A 22,536-nucleotide genomic window follows, 5' to 3' on the forward strand; every position below is an offset into this window, starting at 1 on the left:
CGTATTAGTTATTCTTATGTTTATGGCAATGATTTTTTATTTTAACTTTAAATTAATTTTGACTCGTTCTTAATAATAAAGAATATATATTCAGAAATCAAGTTTGAACCTTGCATTATAACAAAGGATACCGAGAACATAATAAAAAATTTTATATTTATTCCTTGTTCATGACAAAACCGCAGGAAATGCAAACGAAAGCCACACACTTACCGCTTTTTTGCAGAGGCCGCAGAACTCGTCCTTGCAGGAGGGACAGTGCACGGACACCGAGAGCACGGCTGCTCCGATTCTGATTCCGGTGGCGCCACCTGCGTTTCCGCTTCCGGCTGCCTCCTGTTGCGGACTGTAGCTCTGCGATGTCGACGGCGACTCGTCCATTTGGCAAATGGCACTGGACTGTCCAGGCTGCGCTGATCCGCCCACCGTGCAGATGGTCTCGCAGCCAGCCCGTGGACACCAGGTGCGCGTCTTGTCCAATTCGATTTCTAAATTAGTTAAAACAAGTACAAATGAAGGGTTTTTTTATGGCAAACAGCGCTAAGAAAACCAACCTCGATTCAGGCGATACCGATGGTGCTTCTTCAGCAGATTCGTTGTGGTCAGGTTCGCAATCTCGGGCAGCGAAATGGCGCCCTGGGCCGGACACTTGGCGTCCGGACAGGAGATCTCGTAGGCGCCCTCGGAAATCTCGAACTCCACGTAGGCTCGCATGCACTGCAAGTAAATAGAATAAGGCGTTGAATTAGCTAAACAATTTGCACGTCTTAGGGGTAATCCAACTAAAGCCGGGCATATAAATCTATATATATAAAGATATAGCTGTAGCTCACATCCACCCTCTTCTTTGTGGGGCAAAGCAAAAGTTTGTCAGGGCATTTAGCAAGTTTGGCTGGCATAGTTTTGGCCAGGGAAACCACACGGGCCACCGCAAAGCTGCGGCTGTCGGAATTATTTCATTTTCACTCGCACACAAAAGTTGCCGCCTGTGCGGAAGCTTTTATAAATAAAGATTTAAAAGTTTTCCCTTTCCTTCCTGCCACATTAAAGTAATGGAATTGCAAACGGAACCGAAGGAAACTCTCAAATGCTTCGACACCAACCATATTTTCCCTTCTTCCTCCCGCCAGCAAATGAAAACCAGGCAAACGGCGTTTGGCAAAAAGTTTCTGTGTCCGCAGCACAAAAAAGTGTCTCCTGCGGCCAACTCTCCTCCTTTCGGCCAACTTTCTGCTTAGCCGTAAATAATTAAAAGTGAATTTCTCCTTTCTCTGGGCGGCTTTTGGACGAATTTGGGCTACTGGCAACTTTCTGTTTGCTAACTGCAATAATGAAACTAGATATTTCGCTCAAATGAAAGTTTTCATTAAAGCAACTGCATAAAGCACTTTGCGAAATTTGTGTGCCCTATATATTATCATTCTGTGCATAAATATCACTTTAGAGCTTTAATAAATATCTACAAAGATTTATTAAATTAAAATCTAAATTACATTTATATCAGTTTTTTATTAAAACATGATTTTTAAGTCTGTATAAAATGAAATAAAATTATATAAATAATTTATTTAAAAAAACGTAGTTGAGAAACACTACTATTATTTTTATATAACAATGTTTTCTTCCTAAAAAAATCTTCAAAATTATTTTGAGTAAGGGACTCAAAAGAGAAAGAATAGCACTTTCAAAATGCTTTGACAACAAAACAAACCAATAACCCGTTTGCCTATAATACCCCCCAAAAGTTGGCAAATTACTGCATTGTTCAAACTTGTAGGTTTTATTTCTTTAAATCCTTGAGTCAGGGAATTTTTGGAAGAACGCATTTCACGTCGGGTATTCAAAGCGAATGCAATTTTATGGCATCCATATCAGGTAAAAAAAAATTCCATTCATTTTGTAATACAGTGTTATTGACTTTTAAAAATATTTCCAATAATATTAAAATGTTGCAGTGATACACTGGTAAAAAAAAAATGGTAAATGTCACTATTTTACCATTGTTTCAATTATTTTTCCCAGCGAAATAGATCCTAACATGAAAATAGTAAAATCGTATATGGCGCATAGTTAATAATGTTTTAAATATTTTTATAGTAAATTCAAAGATTTTTGTATTTGATTTGACTATTTTTTTTATCCAGAATCTTGTAATAATAATTTACAAATTTGTTTTTTTTTCGAGTGAGCGCCTAAAGTATTTACTTTAATTTTGAAATGCAGTTATTTATTGTCATTACAATCAAAAATATTACTGTGAACTTAAAAGAGCATTCTGCCTCGATAGGAAATAATATGGGCATGGCTCAGGGGTCAAGGGCTTGGTTCTGATACTATTTTGTGCTCGGGGGTACCAGGTTCAAGTCCCGCAGACACCACAACTTATTTTTTTTTTTTTTTGTGATTAGTAATTCTTACAACTTTTTTAATACAATAATGTTCTTATAAATGTTAAGGAAATGTTAAATACGCTTCTTAAAAACTTTTTACTTACTCTGCCTCAGACGGTTTCGAACCGGGGTCCTCTCGCGTCAGAGGTAGATGCCTTACCTATTGATCCATCGCACCATGTTACGCGCGAGTGGATAAGTTCAACTTAAATGTAAAGTTAACACGATCCATAACACATATAACTTTTTAAAACTAAAAATGCTACTTTTCACTCATACATTTTATGGAAATTTAATTTAATATTATTTGAATCTTGACTTTCAAAATAATTGTGTCAAATAAACTTTTTATTCAAAATAAATTGCGAAAGTATTTAATCGGATCAGAAAAAACATTGATTATACTATGTATATAACTTACTATTTACAATACTAAAAACTACTATTGCGACTTTGGTTTTCAACATCAGTAATATCATTTCAAATATAATTCCCTTCGATTTTATTATTTTTATATTTGAATGAAGGTTTAAATATGCTTTTTATTAAAATCAATGATTTATTTATTTGATTTAACTATGAAAAGTAGTAAATGAAATCAACTAAAAAAATATTTGATTTTACTATGCGTTTTTTTTACCAGTGTAAGAAATAACAATATACGTCTCTTCGAATTCATTTATTTTTGAAAAATGTGTGAAATAAAATTGTGTAAAACATACTACATTTTCTGTGTGTGCACACATAACCCGCCCATCTACGCTTAATCCGAGCGTTGAAGGCTTCACCTGGCCATCAGTCAGTCAGGCCACAGCAGCCACAGCCTCCGGATTTGCGATGCGCGGCAAAGGCTTTATAGCCGGGCTCTGGAAATGCAGTCAGCCCAGGAGGTTATGGCCGGGGGAGCTGGGAGCTGGAAACTGCGAACTGGGAGCGCAATGATACCTTCTGGCCAGATGGCCGTGTGCCAGCTCGTGCCACAATTTAGTGGCCTGCAGCCGGGATTGTGGTGCAGCTGAATGCTGCTGGCATTTCCTTCCTTTGTGGGGCCAACTCTGTATACTTTTCGATTTATCGGGGCTAAAATACGGGCATGGATTATGGTTTTGGCACACAAATTTATTGATAATACATCGGGGCGGCGAAAGGGTTTAATTAAATTCTCGAAAATCAATACCAGAAGAATTTCATTTCAAACGGCTTTGCACAGGCCCTGAGTGACAGATGGGAGAATTTTGTCGAGCGAATAAATGTCGCATATAACCACATAAAACATTTATGAGGCCAGCAGCACATGCACAATTGAAAAGACAAATTTTCCACATTGAGGCAGGCCCATGACAACCTTTGTGGGCCCCAACAATTGTGTAGGCCATTTAAAAAGCCAACTGCCAACTGCCGCAACAAGATTACAAGCACACCGAGATTCCCAGGCTTGTGTATAAATTAGTATTAATAATGTCAGTTGGCGAATGTTCAGGGACATAAAATATGTGCCAGGCAGAGGAGCGGAAAGTCTACATTTAATATGCGAATTTATTTTATTTTATCAGCTGCAGCCCTCGGAAAAAGACAGATGACTCGTTCGTTATAAACATTTCCATAGTTATTGCTGAATAATTCTGATATATGGCTGCTGTATACATCTTTCTTGAACTGCTCCTTCTTTCCCTTTGGCACTCTTTGCGAAATGGAATGTTAAAACGAAGAGTCTGATTTTTGTTTATTTTTGTCCAAGGATTTTCTCTTTTGAATGCAAAAGTTTCGTCAATTTAAATTATTTACGCTAGAAAGCAGCTCAATCAAAGAAAGAAAACAAGTCGAAAAAACATGTTATTTCTTTACACATTTGTCTGGAATGTACCTTACTTCATAATCTTGAAAGAAAGATTAAAGTTGGTCATTCAGTGAAACATTAATAAGAAAACTTGGTGCAAATCGACAAATACCTATATTTGTGCTTAAAATCATGATTTAAAGCTTTTAGAAATGTTTTTATTTTATTTGATTTATTTAAAAATTTATATTTGTAAAAAAAAACCAACTAATACCCAAAGATTTTTATTCTACAGCAATTCTCAATCAAGGTAATTGTAGCATACTTTACTGCGCCTAACCTGGTAATCGCAACAAATTGGGAACGTCGAGCATTAAAAGCTTAATGAATGTCCCAGACCCAAGACCCACATCCTTACGAGCACAAACACACACACACATTTTCCGGTGTAATCCTGGCCAGAAGATATTGCCAATTACACGCACGCTCGCCCGGAATGAAAGCGAGGAAGTGACGCCGGCAAACACGCGCATCTGCCCGCTTTAATCTAACTCATTAGCGGCGACACTTTAATTAATATGCCAGCTCGTCCTTCCCTACTTGTCCGCGTCCTGAGATGACAGGATCGCTGACCGGCAAATGAATTGCCACGACAACGTGCGCAAGACGCGTCATAAATGCAAATTTATGGCAAATGATTACATTAATGTTCTGGTGTCCTGGCCCACAGCCACCATAAACTTTTAATGCCGCATTCTGATTTAATTAGCCTGATTTACACGGCCAGCGGCATCAGCGGCAGGGGACGTGCTGAATGCCAATTGGTAATTGATGCACGGAGAATAAATATCTTAGAAACTAAGTCAATTGGAACACATAAGACAGGGTTCATCAAATGTGTATTTCTTATATGTATTTCAAAGTCGTTTTAAGCAATTTTAATTACTAGTAAAAATAATATTCCAAACATTTAGATAAAACACCTCGATTTATAGAAAGATAGTTGAAATAATAAATGAGATTACGTTAGTAAACTAATATTATTTTTTACCAGTGCTACGTAGCCCGGAGCTTCTTGAATCAACGGCAGATGTGTGGTCTGATCTATTTATAGTTGCCTGCCAAGTCGCCAAGTCGGCATTAAGTCAATCCCATCACAAAGGAGCAGGACAACATTGTCAGTGTCCAGGATATTGGACGCGGGCAGTAACCCAATCCGCTTAGCAGTATAGTTGCTGTTGTGACTTGTTTGCGACATAATATTGCGAGTCCTTGTGCGCCAGGAAACGGAGGAGGCGGAAGGATAGCACATATATACTATGTTTATGCGGTTTGTTTTTAGAATTCAGCACGCGGCGGTGGGGATAAACATTGGAAATTTAATGATGGTGCCGTCAATTGAAATGCAAGCGCAACAAGCGACAGAGGCAGCAAGAGATATAAAGATAGCAGGGGAGATAGAAACAGGACACCAGTGACAGCTAACCAAACACAGAGATAATGGGGAATTTTATATGCTCTATAAGAGTGCTCTACATAGAGATAATGGGGAATTTCAAATGCTCTATAAGAGCGCTCTAAGATACAACATTTTTACAAGAAAGGCATGTCGATCAAGGGGCATCCTTTAAATACTTTCAATATATATTAATCAATATGTTACTTTGTTAATGTATGCACAAAAAAACAAGAGATAACGCAAGTACCTCGACTATCAGATACCTGTTACTCAGCCAAAGAAAGTGCAAGAGAGATGGAGACATGTATGCAGTAAATCGAATGCTTGCACTGCTTGAATTTCATTATATGCTCATAACTTTTTAATGAAAGGTTTGATTAAAACACTTCTTCAACATTTCGATAGGTATTAATAAACACAACAACATTTGCCTTTATATTTTTCCGAAATCTTTTGTAGTTTCCAAAATCTCAGCGTTATATTGCAAGCATATCAAGTTAAAATTGATACCACATAATGTTAAATCGATCATCGTTTCATTTCAAGTATTTTTTTTTTGGGTGTAGGTGTATCCAAATTGTTCTTATTAACAAGGATTCCTTCTATTCAGTCGCTATAATCCCGATTTGTCAAATCAGATACTTGATACCCTATAATCCCGTGGAGTGCGGAGAATAACAGCCATTGTTAAACCTCCCCAACGAATCCCATAAATAATGGTAGTCTTTGCACCCCTGACCCGCAACTGTCCCCATGGCTGCGACACGTCCTGGCCAAATCGAATGAAACCCATTTGTGTTGGAAATCGTCATAAAAGCCGGCAGCAGCCAGCTCAGAACTGAGATCCACCATATCCACCTGCTCCTTTTTGGCACCCTCTCCTTGCTGTTTGTGTGTAAAATTGAATTTAAATTGCATGTCCAAAGTTCCACTTCCGTTTCCGCTCCCTTTTTGCGCTGGAGCATTGAATTTCAATTGATTGGAAATGCTTGGTCCATGACAGAGAGCCGAGAACCAGCTCTCTAATGCCAGTCCCTGATAATGCCAGCAACTATTTTGATAACAAAAAAAAAGAGAAGGGGAGAGTTTAAATTTAAGCGGATTTAGTCAAGTCCTTTTTCAGCTCCCTTTTGGGCTATTTTTGTGACTAAAAAAATTATTTAAATTATGCTAAGCACTTGGAAGGCCGGCACAGGGAATTTGGGCAAGTTTACATTTCATTTCCTATGAAATACATCTCGGGAATTATTGAAAAACTCATCCCAGGACTCAAACACCTGGTGTCAACGGTGGTAGAGGCAATAACGGTTTTCATTTCCGGTCTAGACACAAAAACACAAATTCTGCTGGCTTATTTAAATGCAATTTGGGATTGCTCTGCCAGGCAGTTGACTAAATAAAATGATGGCATATAATAGACTGATTTTCCAGCAGCAGGAAATATTATCCGCAGCTGTCAGGCAGGGCAAACATCAAGTTTTTGAATTCTTTCAAGCGCTTTTAGCACGCCACATTACTTGATTGTCGATTGCCAATGGTTCAGCATATTGGATGGCCATTTAATTTCGATTTTACGCAGTTGAATTAATTTACAGTCTCCAATACCGAATAAAAACCCCTTCATGTGGATGGAAATTCATTGCAACAAGAGCATGCAATTTTAGTTTTGCACATTTTGCATGAGTGAATAATACACTTGAATGTGCTAAAGTATAAATATAAAACATTTGTTGCAACTCACGCATGAGTTGCAGGAGAAAATGATTAAAAATGCATAAAATTCTTGCTTAAAATGGTACGAAAAACTGCAGTTAAACGTTCCTAAATAATGATATCTTTTGAAGGGAATTCGTTGAAAATTTTGTTGTCGGGAGAGTACAACATTTATTGAAGCATAAATATATGAACCTAAAAATAGCAAATGCAAATCCATAAAGTTCTGATGTATGCCTTTGTAATTATGAAATGGTATATTTTGTGGGGATTTATTAAATCCGATTTAATATAAGCTGAACAATTGCCTGCAGGAATTCCATGAAATGTTTCAAATAGTTGCAGTTTCTGACCTAATTGGAATTGAAGATGGAATTTACTACATATATTCACTTTATCCTGTTTAAGCAACGCACTACAACAGTAATGAAATATACAACAATTCCGTATTGCCTTGCAACCTGGGTGGGAACTACATATCCTGTGATCCTGCGAGTGCTGAAATACAGAAAATTTATATGGCGCACTCAACGGCTTTCGTGAATAATTCAAATTCACAGGTGAACGCGTTTTTTTGACACCTCGCGAAATGAGGAAAATATGCTACTGCAGCGGCAGCCACGTGTAACATGTGCAAATGCAATTTGGCAACGTTGACGGCGCTGATGACATCGCAAATTGAATCAAAATTCAATTTGACAGCGCGAATGCGTTCCTTCCTTTTTTTGTTTTTTTTTTTCATTTTCCCCAGCCCTTTTCACGGAGTTCGTCACCCTCCTTAGTCAAGTTAGTCAATTAAAAATAAAAGAAAAGACGTTGAAGAATGCAATCCACACTTGCACAACGCACCCGCACAGATGTAGGGAAAAGTTTTTCAATTTCGGCGAGCGCAGGGCGAAAGTCAAATATCTGAGTGGTGTAAATGATATATCCTACAGTCATGCAGTTACATTGTATCGCCTTTGGGGAAAGCTCTCTATTTGCTCATGTCCCGCCAGGAGGAGGGTGCACAATCCTTCCACATTTTTCAGTTAGATTCGACAAAGTCTAAACTTTTGTGTGCGGCCAACTTCGTTTGCCTGTCCCACTACAAAATACCGAAAAGCATCTCGGGCAACAAAAAGTATAAATATTAAAAGAAGTCGTAAAGAAAATAGCAAGTAGCGGTTTCTATTCGAGGAACAACTTTTGTGGCGTTTCCACAGCCGAGGGTCCAAAGTTTTGTGCTTGTTTGCAACTTGTTTCGCAAGAGCAGAAAGCAAACTGCGCTGCATGTCATCAAATATGAGAGCCAAGTATGAATATCCTTGTGAAAGTTTCGGGTATTGCAGTTCAGAATGCTGGAATTTAGCTGATAAGTAACCAATGGCATTTTGGGCCAGCAGAAGATTTGTGGCATGTTGTTGGTCCAAAGAGCGCTGGGCTACAATGCCAGCCACATCATCTACAGTTGCCACAAGCCATTCAGCTCGGCTACAATACCTTGCTTGTTACATTTTCCGTTTCAGCCCAGTCAGCGGAATTTGCCCTTCCAATCAGATCCTGCGGCATCGTCAGCATTTGGCTTAACTGGGCCACCACAGGTTAAGCTACCAGCATTTTCGCAAAACAAACAGCACAAGCGATTTCCTGACTTGGTGTTTCTTGACTGGCAACATTCTAAAACTTAATTAAAAAGTTGTGTTCTACAATGAGTTATCGCGGGAGTTTATTTATTTTAACCTGCAATAGATAAATAGAAAATCTAATACAAACATTTAAGCAATTAAATGCAGTTTCACACTATAAGAAAAAAGGGAGCACAAAAAAAAAAAAACGTGGTGGTCAAATCGATATGCGCATGGTAAATTATTGGTATTGCATACGCATATCATTTTTACCGAAATCTCTCTCTCGGAGATTCTCTGACTTCGAAAAAGGGCGGAAGAAGCAATATAGCGATTTAAATTACGTGAGTGGCGATTTAAATTCGAAATAGAGCGAGTTATCGCTTTAAGTTACACGAGTGGGAGGGAAAAAAACACGTTCGAAATTCAAACTGGACTGTCGTTTACATTTCGACCATATCAAAGTGAGATGCCCCATATCATTTCAAAATTGGTACCACATAACATCAAATCGATAACGGTTTCATATACATTTTTTTGAAGAATTGAATAGGTATAACACTCTTTTAACACTTGTTCGTATATTTTTAAGGCTATTTTAATAAAATATAACGCTTTAGTGATTTTCTGCATTTCCTCAAGAATTCGATTGGTAAACATTTTAGCAGAAAGCCATAATTAAGTTCAAACTTGATGAAATCGAAACGAGTTCCGATTTCACAAGGAGTTCAAGGCTAGCTGAAAGTTTCCTAAATGGAACTGGCTGTGATTTGGCCCTGTTTAAGCCAACTTTCAACAGAAAAACCCCTTGCAACGGCCTATGGGCAAACGCAAATGACTGCGAATGCCAGCGACCACATGCCACTCATTAAGTGGCCAAAGCATTTGGGCCTTCCATTCCGGATGGCTCTTAGCCAGAATGCCTGGCTGACCATTCGCAATTGAGCAATCTAAACTGGCTAAACCGACGATTACAGGACCGAGGACTGCATTGCCCAGCCAACTGACCAATGCAGTTGTCCACTTCCGTTGCGATAAGCCCAACACTTCCGGTCTGTCCAGACCAGATCAGACACACAAAACAGGGGCAAAAGGACACACACAACAGGCCACAAGTGAAGTGGCCTGGAGAGCAACCTTTGACCTCGGCTGGGCCGCAATTTCACTGCCAATTTGCTGCATTAATCGCTCCACAAACTGAACAAAGGGCAAGCAAACATTTGCCAGCCAATTTGCTACGAGCCCAAAATTCCAATTTCAATTTCTTTCCTCCCAACCCAGCGAAAAAGAGAAACAATTCATTATTGACGCACACATTTGCATACAAAATGAGCAGAAAATAAAACAAAAAGAAGGCGGAAAATAAGGCGCCAAATTTTCAAACGGATTTGGCCAATTTTCCACACGTTACCCTAATGCTCGTGGCCGAAATACACTTTAATTTTTGGCCGAGAAAAATGCGCTCACAAAGAAGCAACAACTGATGGAAACTGGGAAAGAGGAAGTGACGCGCAGACCAGGGAAAATGGCTGACCCGACCGGAAATTGCTTTCGCCTTCTCTTCGCCACTCCTTTGCGTCCCAAGAGTGCTTTTTGCATTGCCGAGAAGGGCGGAATCCAAACGTCAACAAGTTCATAACCAAAACTGAAAGAGGGGAACCGCTGCACTCAGCAATATTGCATGGAATAACTAAATCTAACTATAGTTTATTCTATTTATAATTTACTATTGTCCCTAAAGTTCTATGAAAGTAATCCCAATGGCTTATTAACCTGCACTAATAAATATCAAATAAAAACACCTCTTAACGAGGTAAAAAACTAGTGACGATCGAACCTTCAACATACAAAAGTTCTGATATCAACATTTGTGAAGAAAAATTATTACACTCGTCAATAAATACACTTTCTAAGACTTTCTTATTCGGCCCGCCCTAGCATACTATTTTAGCCTTTTTACCTTCATAGGCATTTTCTATTGCAGCGTGCCGAATGAGAAAATCTTAGAAAGTGTATTTAGTGTAGAAAGTGTATAGAAGTTACGGCTTTCCGAATGTTAGCTATTTATAGCTGTTTTCCCGCTAAACTAGCGGGTTTTTCCAAAAGTGGTAGAACACTTTTTTATATCGATGTGATGAACGTCATATCAAATTTTCAGAACTTAAAAAACATATTTTGGACAAACTGACAAACAGAATTTAATTTTCATTTTGGGAAGAAGAAGAAAATCTTATTTTGGCTTTAACTTTTGAACGGAACGTCGGATTTTATCATGTGACCCCTCATTCGACGGGTATTTTCAATAGGAACACAACTAAAACATTGCGAGGGGGCATTTACCCCCCAACAGCTCCAAATTTCGAAATTTGCACTTTTTCACTTTCACCGCTCTCTCTCCCAAGCCAATTGATTTTCTTAAAGTCTTGGTATGCAATCCTGTTAGTTTTCGCAATACCTTTCGATAGATGTATCATTCATTATGATCGGACCATCACAGTAGATTTTCATTTCTTCGTGTATATATAGTAGTCGCCTTCGCACACTCTCCTGGTGCGCTTCGTCACTACATGGACTGCCGTCCATAGTGATAAACTTCGAAATTTCAAGAAGGTCGGCTATCCAAAAAACGATAAAGACATTTTTCAGAAAATTGCCTACATAAATGCATACTTGTAACATAACAGCATATGTAATAAATTAATTTTTCCTATATTTATACTTTATTATTTTCAGTGCACTCATTCCAACCCATGGTACATCCGAATTCAAGAGCTCTTTTCTCGCGCCTCTCCAGCCATAAACATTTACATTTTACAAGTATTTTTTCTGACAGATACAGAGAGAGAAAATGGGGTGAGGGTGGGAGATGGGGGTTGGAGGTCTTCCTCCCAATGGCTTCTATGCCAGTCACGTGCTCCCCTTTGCTTTTTTATTTTTATTTGTTTTCTCGCTTTGCTTGAAAACGCTAAAATGTTGACTGCAATTACGAGCCGAGACCCCAGCGAGTCTTTGGCCCCACTTTCCCGCGGCGAATGTCTTCGTTTTGAGCCAGTCTTCGCTGGCAGTCATAAATTTTCAGTGGCTTTTCAGTGGGATACCCCAACATGGCCGGGGCTGTGGGTTATGGGAAAAGTCTGAACAATGGGGCGCCAATTTCTGTCGGGAGTAAATCTAAATGAAATCATTTCAGCCCTTGTCTCTCATAAATTCCTAAATCAAATACGAAATTAAGGGAGCCCAAGGACAATAAAGAGATTGTAAAGTCTGATCCTACTTCTGCGGTTTGTCCTTCGAAATATTTCCAATGAGCTCTTCTCATGATTTTATTGCCACTGGCATGGGCATGAGAAATTAAGTTTTCATAACAAGGAAATTGGGAATAATATTAAATAGAAGATATTTAAATAATTCGTAAACCCGCCTAGCTTTAATCAAGCTTCTCTGTAATTGCGGTAGCTTTATTTATTTGTTTACGTATGAATCCTGCCCCATTTCAAACTTGCCCATCTCGCTCACACTCGACGCTCCCTACCTTTCCTTCGCAGGGCTTCTGTCTCTTCTCTTTTGAATTTTGAGTACTTGATAGCAATTTGTTGCTGAGCATTTTAATTGCTCGCGTGTTGTTTCGCTTGGCTTTTCCCTTTGAATGACCCCCATCCCATGTAGAACCACCGCAGACGGCGGTTCCCCTTTCGCCTGCCACTCCACTGTAAATTCCATTCACACATGTGCGCTATATAGCGCATATTACGTATACGCAGTGTTTACGGTACGGTACAGTCGGGTGGACTGGCTGCTCCTGTTTCAGGCTCGCTTTTTCCGTGTTAATTTACTTTTCAGCTTGTGGCCATCGGAAAAGAGTCAGCAGGAACAGCAGCAGCAGCCGAGCAGCTCAATTAACACAAAAAGGAAACCGAAACGGAGAACGGGAGAATCCTACAGCATCCAGTAATGAAAGGAGCTGCAGCGCACAGCAACAAACAAATTGCTAAATGAGGCTCCTTCCCTGCAGAAACGAAATGTGAGCTAAACAAATAGAAAACGCCCTCAAACCCCAGGCAAAAGACTTTTCAATACGTCAGTATTTCACGTGCGGAAAAACGTATAATTTGAGGACAGATGTGGAAGAAAACTTTTTCCAAAACAAAAATATTTTTTATAAATAACAAATAGTAAAGAAAAATGGGTTGAAACTTGCCACTTTACATGCAATTTAATTCTCTAAGGTTGAGGCCTATGAATGTAAAAGAAATAGCCGTTTCAAAAAGATATGCTCTATAAAAATGTTCAGTTATGCCGTGTTCGATATCAATCATTTGATTTAAGCTGAATATGACATTCCCGAATAGAAAACCAGAAACTACCATACGTTCCTATAAGATTCATACTTTGAGGAGCCTGGGAATACTTAATCCTTGATCCCAGGTCCAAGTGGGCCTCCAAAGTCGCTGAAAGGGACAGAAAATTGGGGCCAGACGACGACTTTGTCTGGCGCTCTTTGTCCGACATCTCCTGACCCACTGCACTGTCGGAGGATCTCCTGTTATTCTAAATTTATTACACACACGCGCACACTAATGAGTGCTGGTAGTGGTGCAGTGGTGGTGCTCATAAAAATCCACACCACTCCCCAACCACTTTAACCCCACTGGTGGCACATCAAATGGCAGAGTTTAAACCTCATCGCTGGTGCATAAATTTCTACCAGTTTAGTGCTCTTCCAGCGCCACTCCCTCGTCATCAGGATGCGTTGCTGTCCATTCGAGCATGTTTAATAAGCGTCGCCATTTTTCATGCGCAGTCAGCGGAGGAGCAGCTCGTATCCACCACTTTGGCCCCCTTCTCCGTGATGTAACATGCAGATGGATGGGGCAACCATGAGAACTATGAGTGCCACGTGAAGAGTTTGCTTTCAGCAAGCCAGTTGCAAAATATTTGAACTGCACGTGGAGCGGGCGGCAAAAGGATGGCAAATCACACTCTACTGAAATTGTGGAAAACTTAAAACGAAGTATTATAAAAAGAGCAAACTATATATGAGTAAACACAACAAAATTACGGCGGGAACAAATCGATATGCGCACGGCAAGTTTCTGATATTTATCTCGTTTTTAAGATTGATTTCAAATAATATCATCTTGCCGAATTCTCCCTCTTAGAGATTCTGGGACTTCGAAAAAGAGAGTAAGAAGCAAAATGAGACTCTTTCTTCTAAGAAATGAAGCGAGATAGCGCTTAAACTTACATGAGGAAGGGAGAAAGACACCGCATATCAAATTGATCATGGTTTCATATCCAGTTTTTTTTGGTGTATGAATTAAATTAAGTGTATGACCTTTTTTAAAAAGTAGTCCATAAAATCAACAGTCTTTTAAGGGTCATAAATGAAAAATAAGATTTTTTTTAATTTTTTAAACGATTAATGGCATTTTAGATAAAACTGCCGGAAATAATTTTGTTTGTTTTCTATTTATTTTACTATAAATAAATACTATTTTCTTCAACCAACGAGTATCAGTTTCTCCACATCTGCGATAAGAATTAATGGGGAAGCGGCAAATACGAAACTCCAAGCAAAATACCATAAAGATATGAATCTCTGGCGAAACTTTCCCCGGGAACAGCGACTCAAACTCAATTTATATAGCATTTATCAACCATTTGCCTTGGGTGTGTGCGCCCCAGACTAAACGTGAATTATGATGATGCTGCATAAGAGTGACATACCGTTCCATAGTGGAATATCGTTTTTTTTCTTCGAGGATTGTGCTGTTCTGGCCATTTTGTTGATGTCTGACTAGTATTTTTCCCGTTGCTGCTTTTTTTCCCGGTACCAGGAACGGAAAATTTGTCAACTCAGTGAATCGTAAATGTTATATGGAGCGAGATGGGGACATCAAGGCGGAATGAGACAAGAGCACTGGGCAAACAAATGAAAATGTTGTTTGCATTGAAATTTCGTTCGTTTGGTTTTCAATTAGGCGAATGCGGCCACCGCTGCGTATGAGCAATGTTTGGCAATAATTTGCGGCTCAAACAAGGGAAAGCGATGGGAAAAGCGGAAAAACCACAAGAGCAAACAAAGTGGCAGTCCCACGGCTGGCAGCAGTTTAGTTTAAGGTTGACAAATGGTGCACGGCCAGGACACGAAGACATGGCAGTACATCTGTAGCCATTAGACACGTAGCCGGAAGTTCCTGGGAAAGGTTGAGCTGAGCTGAGCTGATCCGGGGGCGTGGTCCTCACGTCCTGCCGGCGGACATGTCTCAGCACCACCATCCAGGTGTTCGGGTGAGTGTGCGTGTAATAAATTTCACCTGCACACAAGTTGAGCAACAAGAGCAGCAAGCAAATCGAGAAAATGAAGCTCGCTTATTTAGTGCCTTCGTCTAGTGTTGTTGCCGAAAGTTTATTTTATTTTGCCCTTCGCTGCACTGAGGAAAGGTAAGCATCAGCAATGGAAGTATCATTTGCAAGAATGTTTGGTTCTTGAAATTTTAGTAATGGTTTATGGCTTATAGAATTTATGAATCCTTAAACAAGTAAGTTAATTTTTAGAATACATAGTCAATAAAATGTATGGTTTGGTTAAAGAATTTTTATTTAACTACATTTCTTTTGCCAGTACTAACAGGGAACTATTTTTTGTCTGTGTATCTTCTTTCTTTCCGTTTCTTTCTATGGAGTTCTTACGTGTGAATTTTGCCTAATTTATTTATGCTTAAGAAAGAATTACTCTCGACATTAGGTACACGAAATTAGATTCACAGGCAGCCGAATACACAGGAATACATTTGCCTTTGCAGCTTTCTGTTTTCTGCTGCACTTCCACAATCATTTACTTAATTATTTAAAATGCTTCATGCAATTTGTGCCAGGCCCTCCTTTCCTTTTCCCCTTCAAGACAAATGCAATTTGTTTATGGCAAAGTAGAGTGAAGGCAGCAGGAGTCCCAGAGTCCCGGAGCCTGGGGATTTGGCTTTTGTGAGTGCGAAAACGGGACGAAAACAGGACGCCCAGGATACGCAGCCCATTTTGCTGAAATTACTTTGCAGCGGCGAAAAATGTAAGGAAATGCTGAGCCAGCCAGCTCCGCAGATGAGTCACCTTGCAGCATTAACCCCTTGCTGACGACTTCCTTCCATATTTCCTCTCCTCGAGCAAATTGCTATGCAAATTGAGGGAATAAATGAGGCTGATGCTGATGCTGATGCAGATGCAGATGATGATGTGGATTAGCTTTGCAAATGCAACTTAATATTTTCTTTTAGCTGATGCAGAAAAACATCGTTAGCTGCAGGCCGAGAAGATGGTCAAAGAAACGCAAGGAATTTGAGCTCAACAAAAGTATAGTTTTCATTTTAATGGCCTTAGGGCATATCGTTATCAATTATGACATGCTTTTAGCCTGTGGATAAGGTAATAAAATAAATCAATACTTATATAATTCAGCCTTAAATCCAATTACGACTAAATCCTTAGTGTTTGTACTTTTAAATCCTTAATAGCTTTGCCTTTAATGAAAATGGCACACATTTAATTCCAACCTTTTACCAAAATCCCATGGTATTTAAAGTGATTACTAAACTGAATAAGTTTGCTAAGCCGGAATTAAGCTGCCGGGAAATGTTCCAGTTTCCCTGACCAAAAATAGTCTGAATTTAAACAACAATTTAAACAGAACACACCGCAACATGTGCAAACCTAATCTGTAAACGTAAAGTTATCAAATATCAGAAAATACATTTGGCTTTTCTGATTATTTATGCCCAACATTCAGCTTTGGGTTAAGCTGCCAGCCAGCAACTCGCTCCTAACACTTGCAAAATATTGCGTCTGCCTGTGCGTCATTTTTCAATTTTCCCCATTGGTGCACCTGGAAAAAAAGGAAGAGGAGAGGAAAGCTGGGCGGAAAGGGGGAGGCAGTAGATCCTAATAAGAAAGCTAAAATATGCAGCTGAACATATGTGTGTGTGTGCGGGGGCCCAATCAATAAGATGAGGAGCGGGGAAAGCCACAAGAAAATCTTTCTGCGGCTTAGAGGTATTTTCCCATCTCATTTTTATGTCTGGTGCGGGCGAATAAAATCACAATTTTATCTTAAGCCGCAAAGTCGAAAGGAAATTATTATCGAATAAAATCGTATCATTGGTAAAGCTAGAAATATTAGAATGGCCTAGCAAAACAGAAAAGTTTATCTCCTCTCATATTTATTGGTAATTGGTGTCAGTTAAAATTCTGATGCATGTTCCACAACTTGTATATCGTTCTTGCATTCACTTTAACAAAGTTGCTGTATAAAAACTTTATGCAAACAGCACTTTCAACACCAAAACCTTTTGTGTTTTCCATGTTTTTGAACAACTTTCGTTGAACCAAAAAATTTAACAAGACAGCTTTAATAATTTGGTTTTTGATCAGCGTTCAACCTCTGTTTGCCAACTTTTCCATTTGTTTAAATGCCAAATTTATATGTACCTAATGTTTGCTTAGGCGCTTTTTAAAGTTTTGTGGTTTAAAAGAGAGACAAATGTGTTTTGGCTAATACCATTCAAGTTTTAACAGACTTCTCTAGCGTTAATATCATTTTAAAAATAAGACTCACCTCAATGCAGAACTGGCAGCCGCACTGCTGAAGCGCCATGGCCTCGGCCACGTCCTCCACATCGATGAGGCACAGCTTGCAGGTGAAGGGCTGGAAAGTGGCGGTGGTGGGCGTGGCCGGAGTGCCCACCGAGGGCGTGACGTCGGCGGATGCGAGCATCTCACGCCGCTTCAGTGCAATGCCATCCCGAACGCAGCAGGCCTGTGCCGCTTGATTCGCACTGGCCATGCAGAGCAGGGAGCTCACGGTCAGCGGATAAGCGTGATTGGTGCCAAATGGTCCCAGTTCGCTGGTCCCAGCTCCATCGGCAGGCGTTGTCGCAGGCGTCGACGTGGCCTGCTGTTGCTCCTCCTGGTTCAGATTCAGATCATTGCCGGAGCTGGAGTGCAGAGTGGCCGTAGTGACATTGGACGGCGGACTGGGACTGGTCGAGTGGGCAGTTGCTCCACCGCTTAGTCTGATCTGGGCGTTTACATTGATGTGCGGCTCCTGCGTTCGTCGCTGCTGCTCCTCCTCGCCTCCAGCTTCCCGATGATTGAAGGCCGAGTCCGGCCGGGGCACAAAGCCATTGGCCAGGGAGTAACGCGATCCGGAGGCAGCCAGGGATAACAGGCTGGAGCAGCGTGAACAAGTACCCACGCCATTCATGCTGCTCACACTGTTGCGCAGTCGATTGAGCGGTCGAATTTGCTCCACTCCGCCGGAGCTGAAGATCCCACTGCCGCCATGGACGGCCAACGAGTGTCCCTGACTGCGACTCTGGCTCAAGCCGTGAACGTGGCCATGCGACTGCGATTGACGGGTGAGGGCCAGGACCGTTTCGCACTTGCGCAATCCCGTGTACTGGACAATCGACTGGGACTTCTCGTGGTGCAAGCTGCTGGCGCTGCCCTCGCGTCGCATGATGTGCCATATCTTCTGCTGGACCACATTCAAGGAGCTGCTCGAACCGCTGATGCTCAGGCTGCCACGCCCCTGGCCGTTGGCTAGCTGGCGGCCAGAAGGATTTCGGAGCACCACATCCTGCTCGGAGGGAGTGCGGGTGATTCGGATTTCCGGCGAGGCAGGGCGTTCCCGTTCGGGAATTCCTCCGCCTCCGCCTCCTCCACCGACACCTCCTCCTCCGCGACTGCTGCTGCTCGCCTTGAGACCCACCAGCGATTTGAGAAAGTTCTCGAAGCGACGTCGTCGAGGCAACTGCCCTCCGCCGGACAGTCCCAGTGAGCTCTCCAGATCTCCTCCTCCTCCTCCTCCATTCGCAGCCAGTGCTCCGATGTTTCCAGATCCTCCGCCGCCGCCGCCCCCAAATCCGCCTCCTGCCCCTGCTCCGCCAGCGTCGCCATTCGCCGAGGATATGATGATCTTGCCGCGCGCCTGCGTGTCCAGGAGCGCAACCGTCTCGGCGTCGGCGGAGTCGTGGGCGTGATCGTGGCGGGGCGAGGCATGCAGGGCGGTGGAGGCCTTTTGGCTGGCGGAGCGCTGGTGCTGCTTTGTGTTGGCCAGATTGTGGATTGGCGAGGAGTCCTGTGGGCGAAAATTATTATTGGGAATTAGTAAGTGGATCGGAATCTGGGATTAATATTAATATTTGGAACACAAATAACACATTTTAAAATCTATTATAAATATTTAACACAAGATTCTGAATAATATTATACTACACTTGCTTCTTTTTTAATTATATACAAAAATATTTGTGTTTCAGAAATGGTAAAATGTGTCTGCATTTATGTATCATCCTGTTTTTTTGCAAGATCGCCAAATTTAATTTTAGGAAAAATTATGGCGATCGGAATCTGGGTTTAACAATAATATTTTGAGCACATATTACACATTTTAAAATGTATTTTAAATATTTTAGACAAGAGTCTGAATAATATTATACTGAACTTGCTTCTTTTTTTAATTATATGCAAAAATATTTGTTTTTCAGAAATTGTAAATTGTGTCCGCATTTGTGTATCATCCTGTTTTTTTTGCAAGATCGCCAAATGGCTACCCACCCGCGAGTCCTGCTCCAGCTCCTCCTCGAGTGCACTGTAGACGGGCGCGTACCAGGAGTAGGAGAGCTGTTTGCGGGCGGACGGAGCCGCAGCTCCCGCTCCACCGGCAGCAACGACGTTCGCCGTGGGTGTTGCCGTGTGGCCCGCTCCGTGGTGCTGATGCTGCTGCTTGAGCGGTACAAGCTTGGCTGCTCCAGCGGCTACTCCGCCTCCTGCCGGAGCGGTGGTCACCAGGTTGTTGTTATAGCTGAGTGGCAGACTGCGCCTCTGGTGCTGACCTCTGGTGGGTGGCAGGTGCTTGGTGGGCTTCCTGCCCGCTCCGTATAAACTGCTGTGGTGCTGGCGCCTTTGCTGATGCTGCTGCTGCTGGTGATTGTGCTGATGATGGTGATGGTGGTTTCCCTGGGTCAGTTCCTTCTTGGTAAATATCAGCGAGGCACTATTCTTGTTCAGCCTTATGGAGCGCTGTTTGTCCACCACCGTGGCCTCGATGTGGGTGAGCAGCGGAACCGTTTCGGACAACGGCAGCAAAGGCTGCGAGGCGGCCGAGGATTCCGAGGGGAAATTGATCACAAAGTTCTCGGCGGCGTCATCGAAAATACTTGCCCTGGCAGCACTCACGCAATCCTCACTGGACGAGGGACTGCTCAGGGAGCTCCTCTTGGATCGGCTTTGATTGTGGCTCTGGTTATGGTTCTTGAGATCCTTCGCGTGCTGCTGGTAGCTGCTGTAGCTGATCTTGTTCTCCACCAGCAGTTCCAGTGGTGGCAGTTTGGCGTGATGGTTGTGGGGACTCCGATCCTGGTGAATATCCTGCGGATTGGAGGGCGTGGCATGCGCGTGCACCTGTTGCACCGGATGCACTTCAGTCGACTGCAATCCCGTCGACGCTGGCATCGATGGCATCGCCATTGGTGGCCGCATTCTGGACCAGATTGCACTCGATCAAGGGACTTATTGTGAAGGATCTGCTCAGCTTAACCGTGGCTGGCGACGGCAGCGTCATGTTGACGAAGGCCTGCGGGAAAAAATAAATCAGCAATCAGAATTGGTAACTTGGTAATCAAAGACTTTAATCGAAGTTATGCTTAAAATTATCTCAAAATGTTTAGAGAAGAAAACTGCAAGTTGGTTAGAACACAATTCTATAAGCAAGGATGACAAGTAAAACCAAAGCTATTGTATATTTATACATTTGTAAAGTTTCAGCACAGCTGTTACCCGAAAAATAGTTTTTTCCTAATTAAACCTCTCATTTTTTTCATAAAACCAATATAGCCTTTTCCCCAGCCACTATTCCCAATAAAAATGGTAGGTTCCTCTACGAATTTCATCCGATTGCTGGCAGCTGCATCCGAATTTGCATTTACGGCTTTATTGGATTTATGGCAATTGGCCGAATGGGAATAGGGGGCTCTGCATTTCGATTAGAATTTGGTATTTTGCAGGGCTTTCCCTTTGGAATTTAATCTGGCTAAACATAAGTTTTCCTTTGTGGCAGCTGGAGAAGACAAGAACGACTTAAGGAATTCAGGTAATCGATGGATCATAATTAAATCGATCCATGAATGAATATTGTTTGATTATGAGCATAACCACATTAAGTGGACTTCTATGTTATTCCCTCTCCAGTCGGGCATCCAATTTGATTGAGATTTCGCATCCATCATGGCGGGAAATCCTCCTGGGGGCTTTCGCTATTTGCCACGGTTGCAAACTGAATGGCTGCCGCCACTAATCCCTTAAATTTTCAGCAATACAAGGCCAATTTAATGGCAATTAATCGGACAAACTGCACAACTGAAATTTGCATTGCGATGCCAATGCAACAACAAGGAAACCAATTTCAATTTGCAAACTCCTCGCTGGGCAAACAGAATAAAACAGAAAAGAGGGAATAAGAGGGCGGGGAAAAAGTCTCTGGAGGATCTGCCGCCCCATTTGCATCCAGTCAATTAAGTTATTTCTCACTTTGAGCCTGGTCAGGTGCCATTGCCAGTGTGCCGGAAAATATTCCCCAAGGCCTGCAAATTGATAAATAATAAAGCGAACAACAAAATTTTTGGTAATTTAGATAAATGGAAATATACGAAAATCGTTTGCGCCTATTGGCATCGAATATGGGGGATGCATGTTAAATTGGATAAACTTTTAAACTGAGCCAAACAGTTTAAAAATAGAGCACTTTGGAAAAAACATTTGTCTAGAAAACATTTTATTCGCCATTTCGGTCACACTGTTCCTCTGCCTACACTCACTTACTGTGTTTATACGATGCCGAATTCACGCTATCATTTCACGCTTTCGGCCGATTCGTGCTTGTATAAACGCCATTTCGTGAATTCGGCAACACACGAAATTTGACTATGATTTGAGCCCAAAAGCGTGATTTGGTGATATGCAATCTGGTAACTCTGTAAAAAATGATCGACGTTGCCAGATCGCTAGAAATTGATGGCTTTTTATAGGCCATTTCTCTAATCAGTGGTATTAAAAATTAGATATTTTTACCGGTCCGGCATCCCTATCAGCTGAGAGTGAATAAAAGCATGAATTCTCGGCTGTCGTATAAACAGTTGCTATTTCTATATCGCGCTTTCAAGAAATCGTGATTGCTATCGTATAAACATAGTATCTGCCATCTTGGCCACACTGTTTCGCTGAACTCGGTGGTAACCTGCAGGAATTTTCCATTAATTTCAACTTAATTACGGTGGCAGCAGAAACAGAAGCCGCAGCTGGCTCAAGCTGCACATGCCAGTCCGCCATTCGAGGTATGTGGCTATATTAATTTTTGGCATGCCTTCGCCTAGCCACCCACGCCCCATCGCCAACTTTCTGGCCCACATCCTCCCGCATCAGCACAACGCACCGAAGTATGCAACGAAAAAATGCGAATTACGCATAATTGCCGAGCTCAACTGAGAAACTGAAAAAGATACACGGAGAAAAAGTGTTTTTAACGTGGGTATTGGTTTTTGT

General features: G+C 41.4%; 1 protein-coding gene across 4 annotated transcripts in view; it reads right to left on the reverse strand.

Annotated features, from left to right (window-relative positions):
- LOC108068350 (uncharacterized) overlaps positions 1-22,536 on the reverse strand; it is a 67,685-nt gene that overhangs the window by 1,523 nt on the left and 43,626 nt on the right. For 2 of the 4 annotated variants that reach the window (XM_070213699.1, XM_070213698.1), the window contains 4 exons: positions 19,555-20,572; positions 17,552-19,075; positions 555-717; positions 214-488 (listed from right to left, as the gene is read on the reverse strand). In XM_070213699.1, coding sequence (XP_070069800.1) covers positions 214-488; positions 555-717; positions 17,552-19,075; positions 19,555-20,478 — 2,886 coding nt within the window. In that variant the 5' untranslated portion in view covers positions 20,479-20,572. Of the gene's footprint in view, positions 1-213; positions 489-554; positions 718-17,551; positions 19,076-19,554; positions 20,682-22,536 lie in introns of those variants that run through there. The other 2 variants (XM_070213700.1, XM_017157849.3) reach the window with 2 other exon arrangements.

The sequence above is a fragment of the Drosophila takahashii genome, chromosome 2R, assembly GCF_030179915.1.
Source record: "Drosophila takahashii strain IR98-3 E-12201 chromosome 2R, DtakHiC1v2, whole genome shotgun sequence".
NCBI lineage: Eukaryota > Metazoa > Arthropoda > Insecta > Diptera > Drosophilidae > Drosophila > Drosophila takahashii.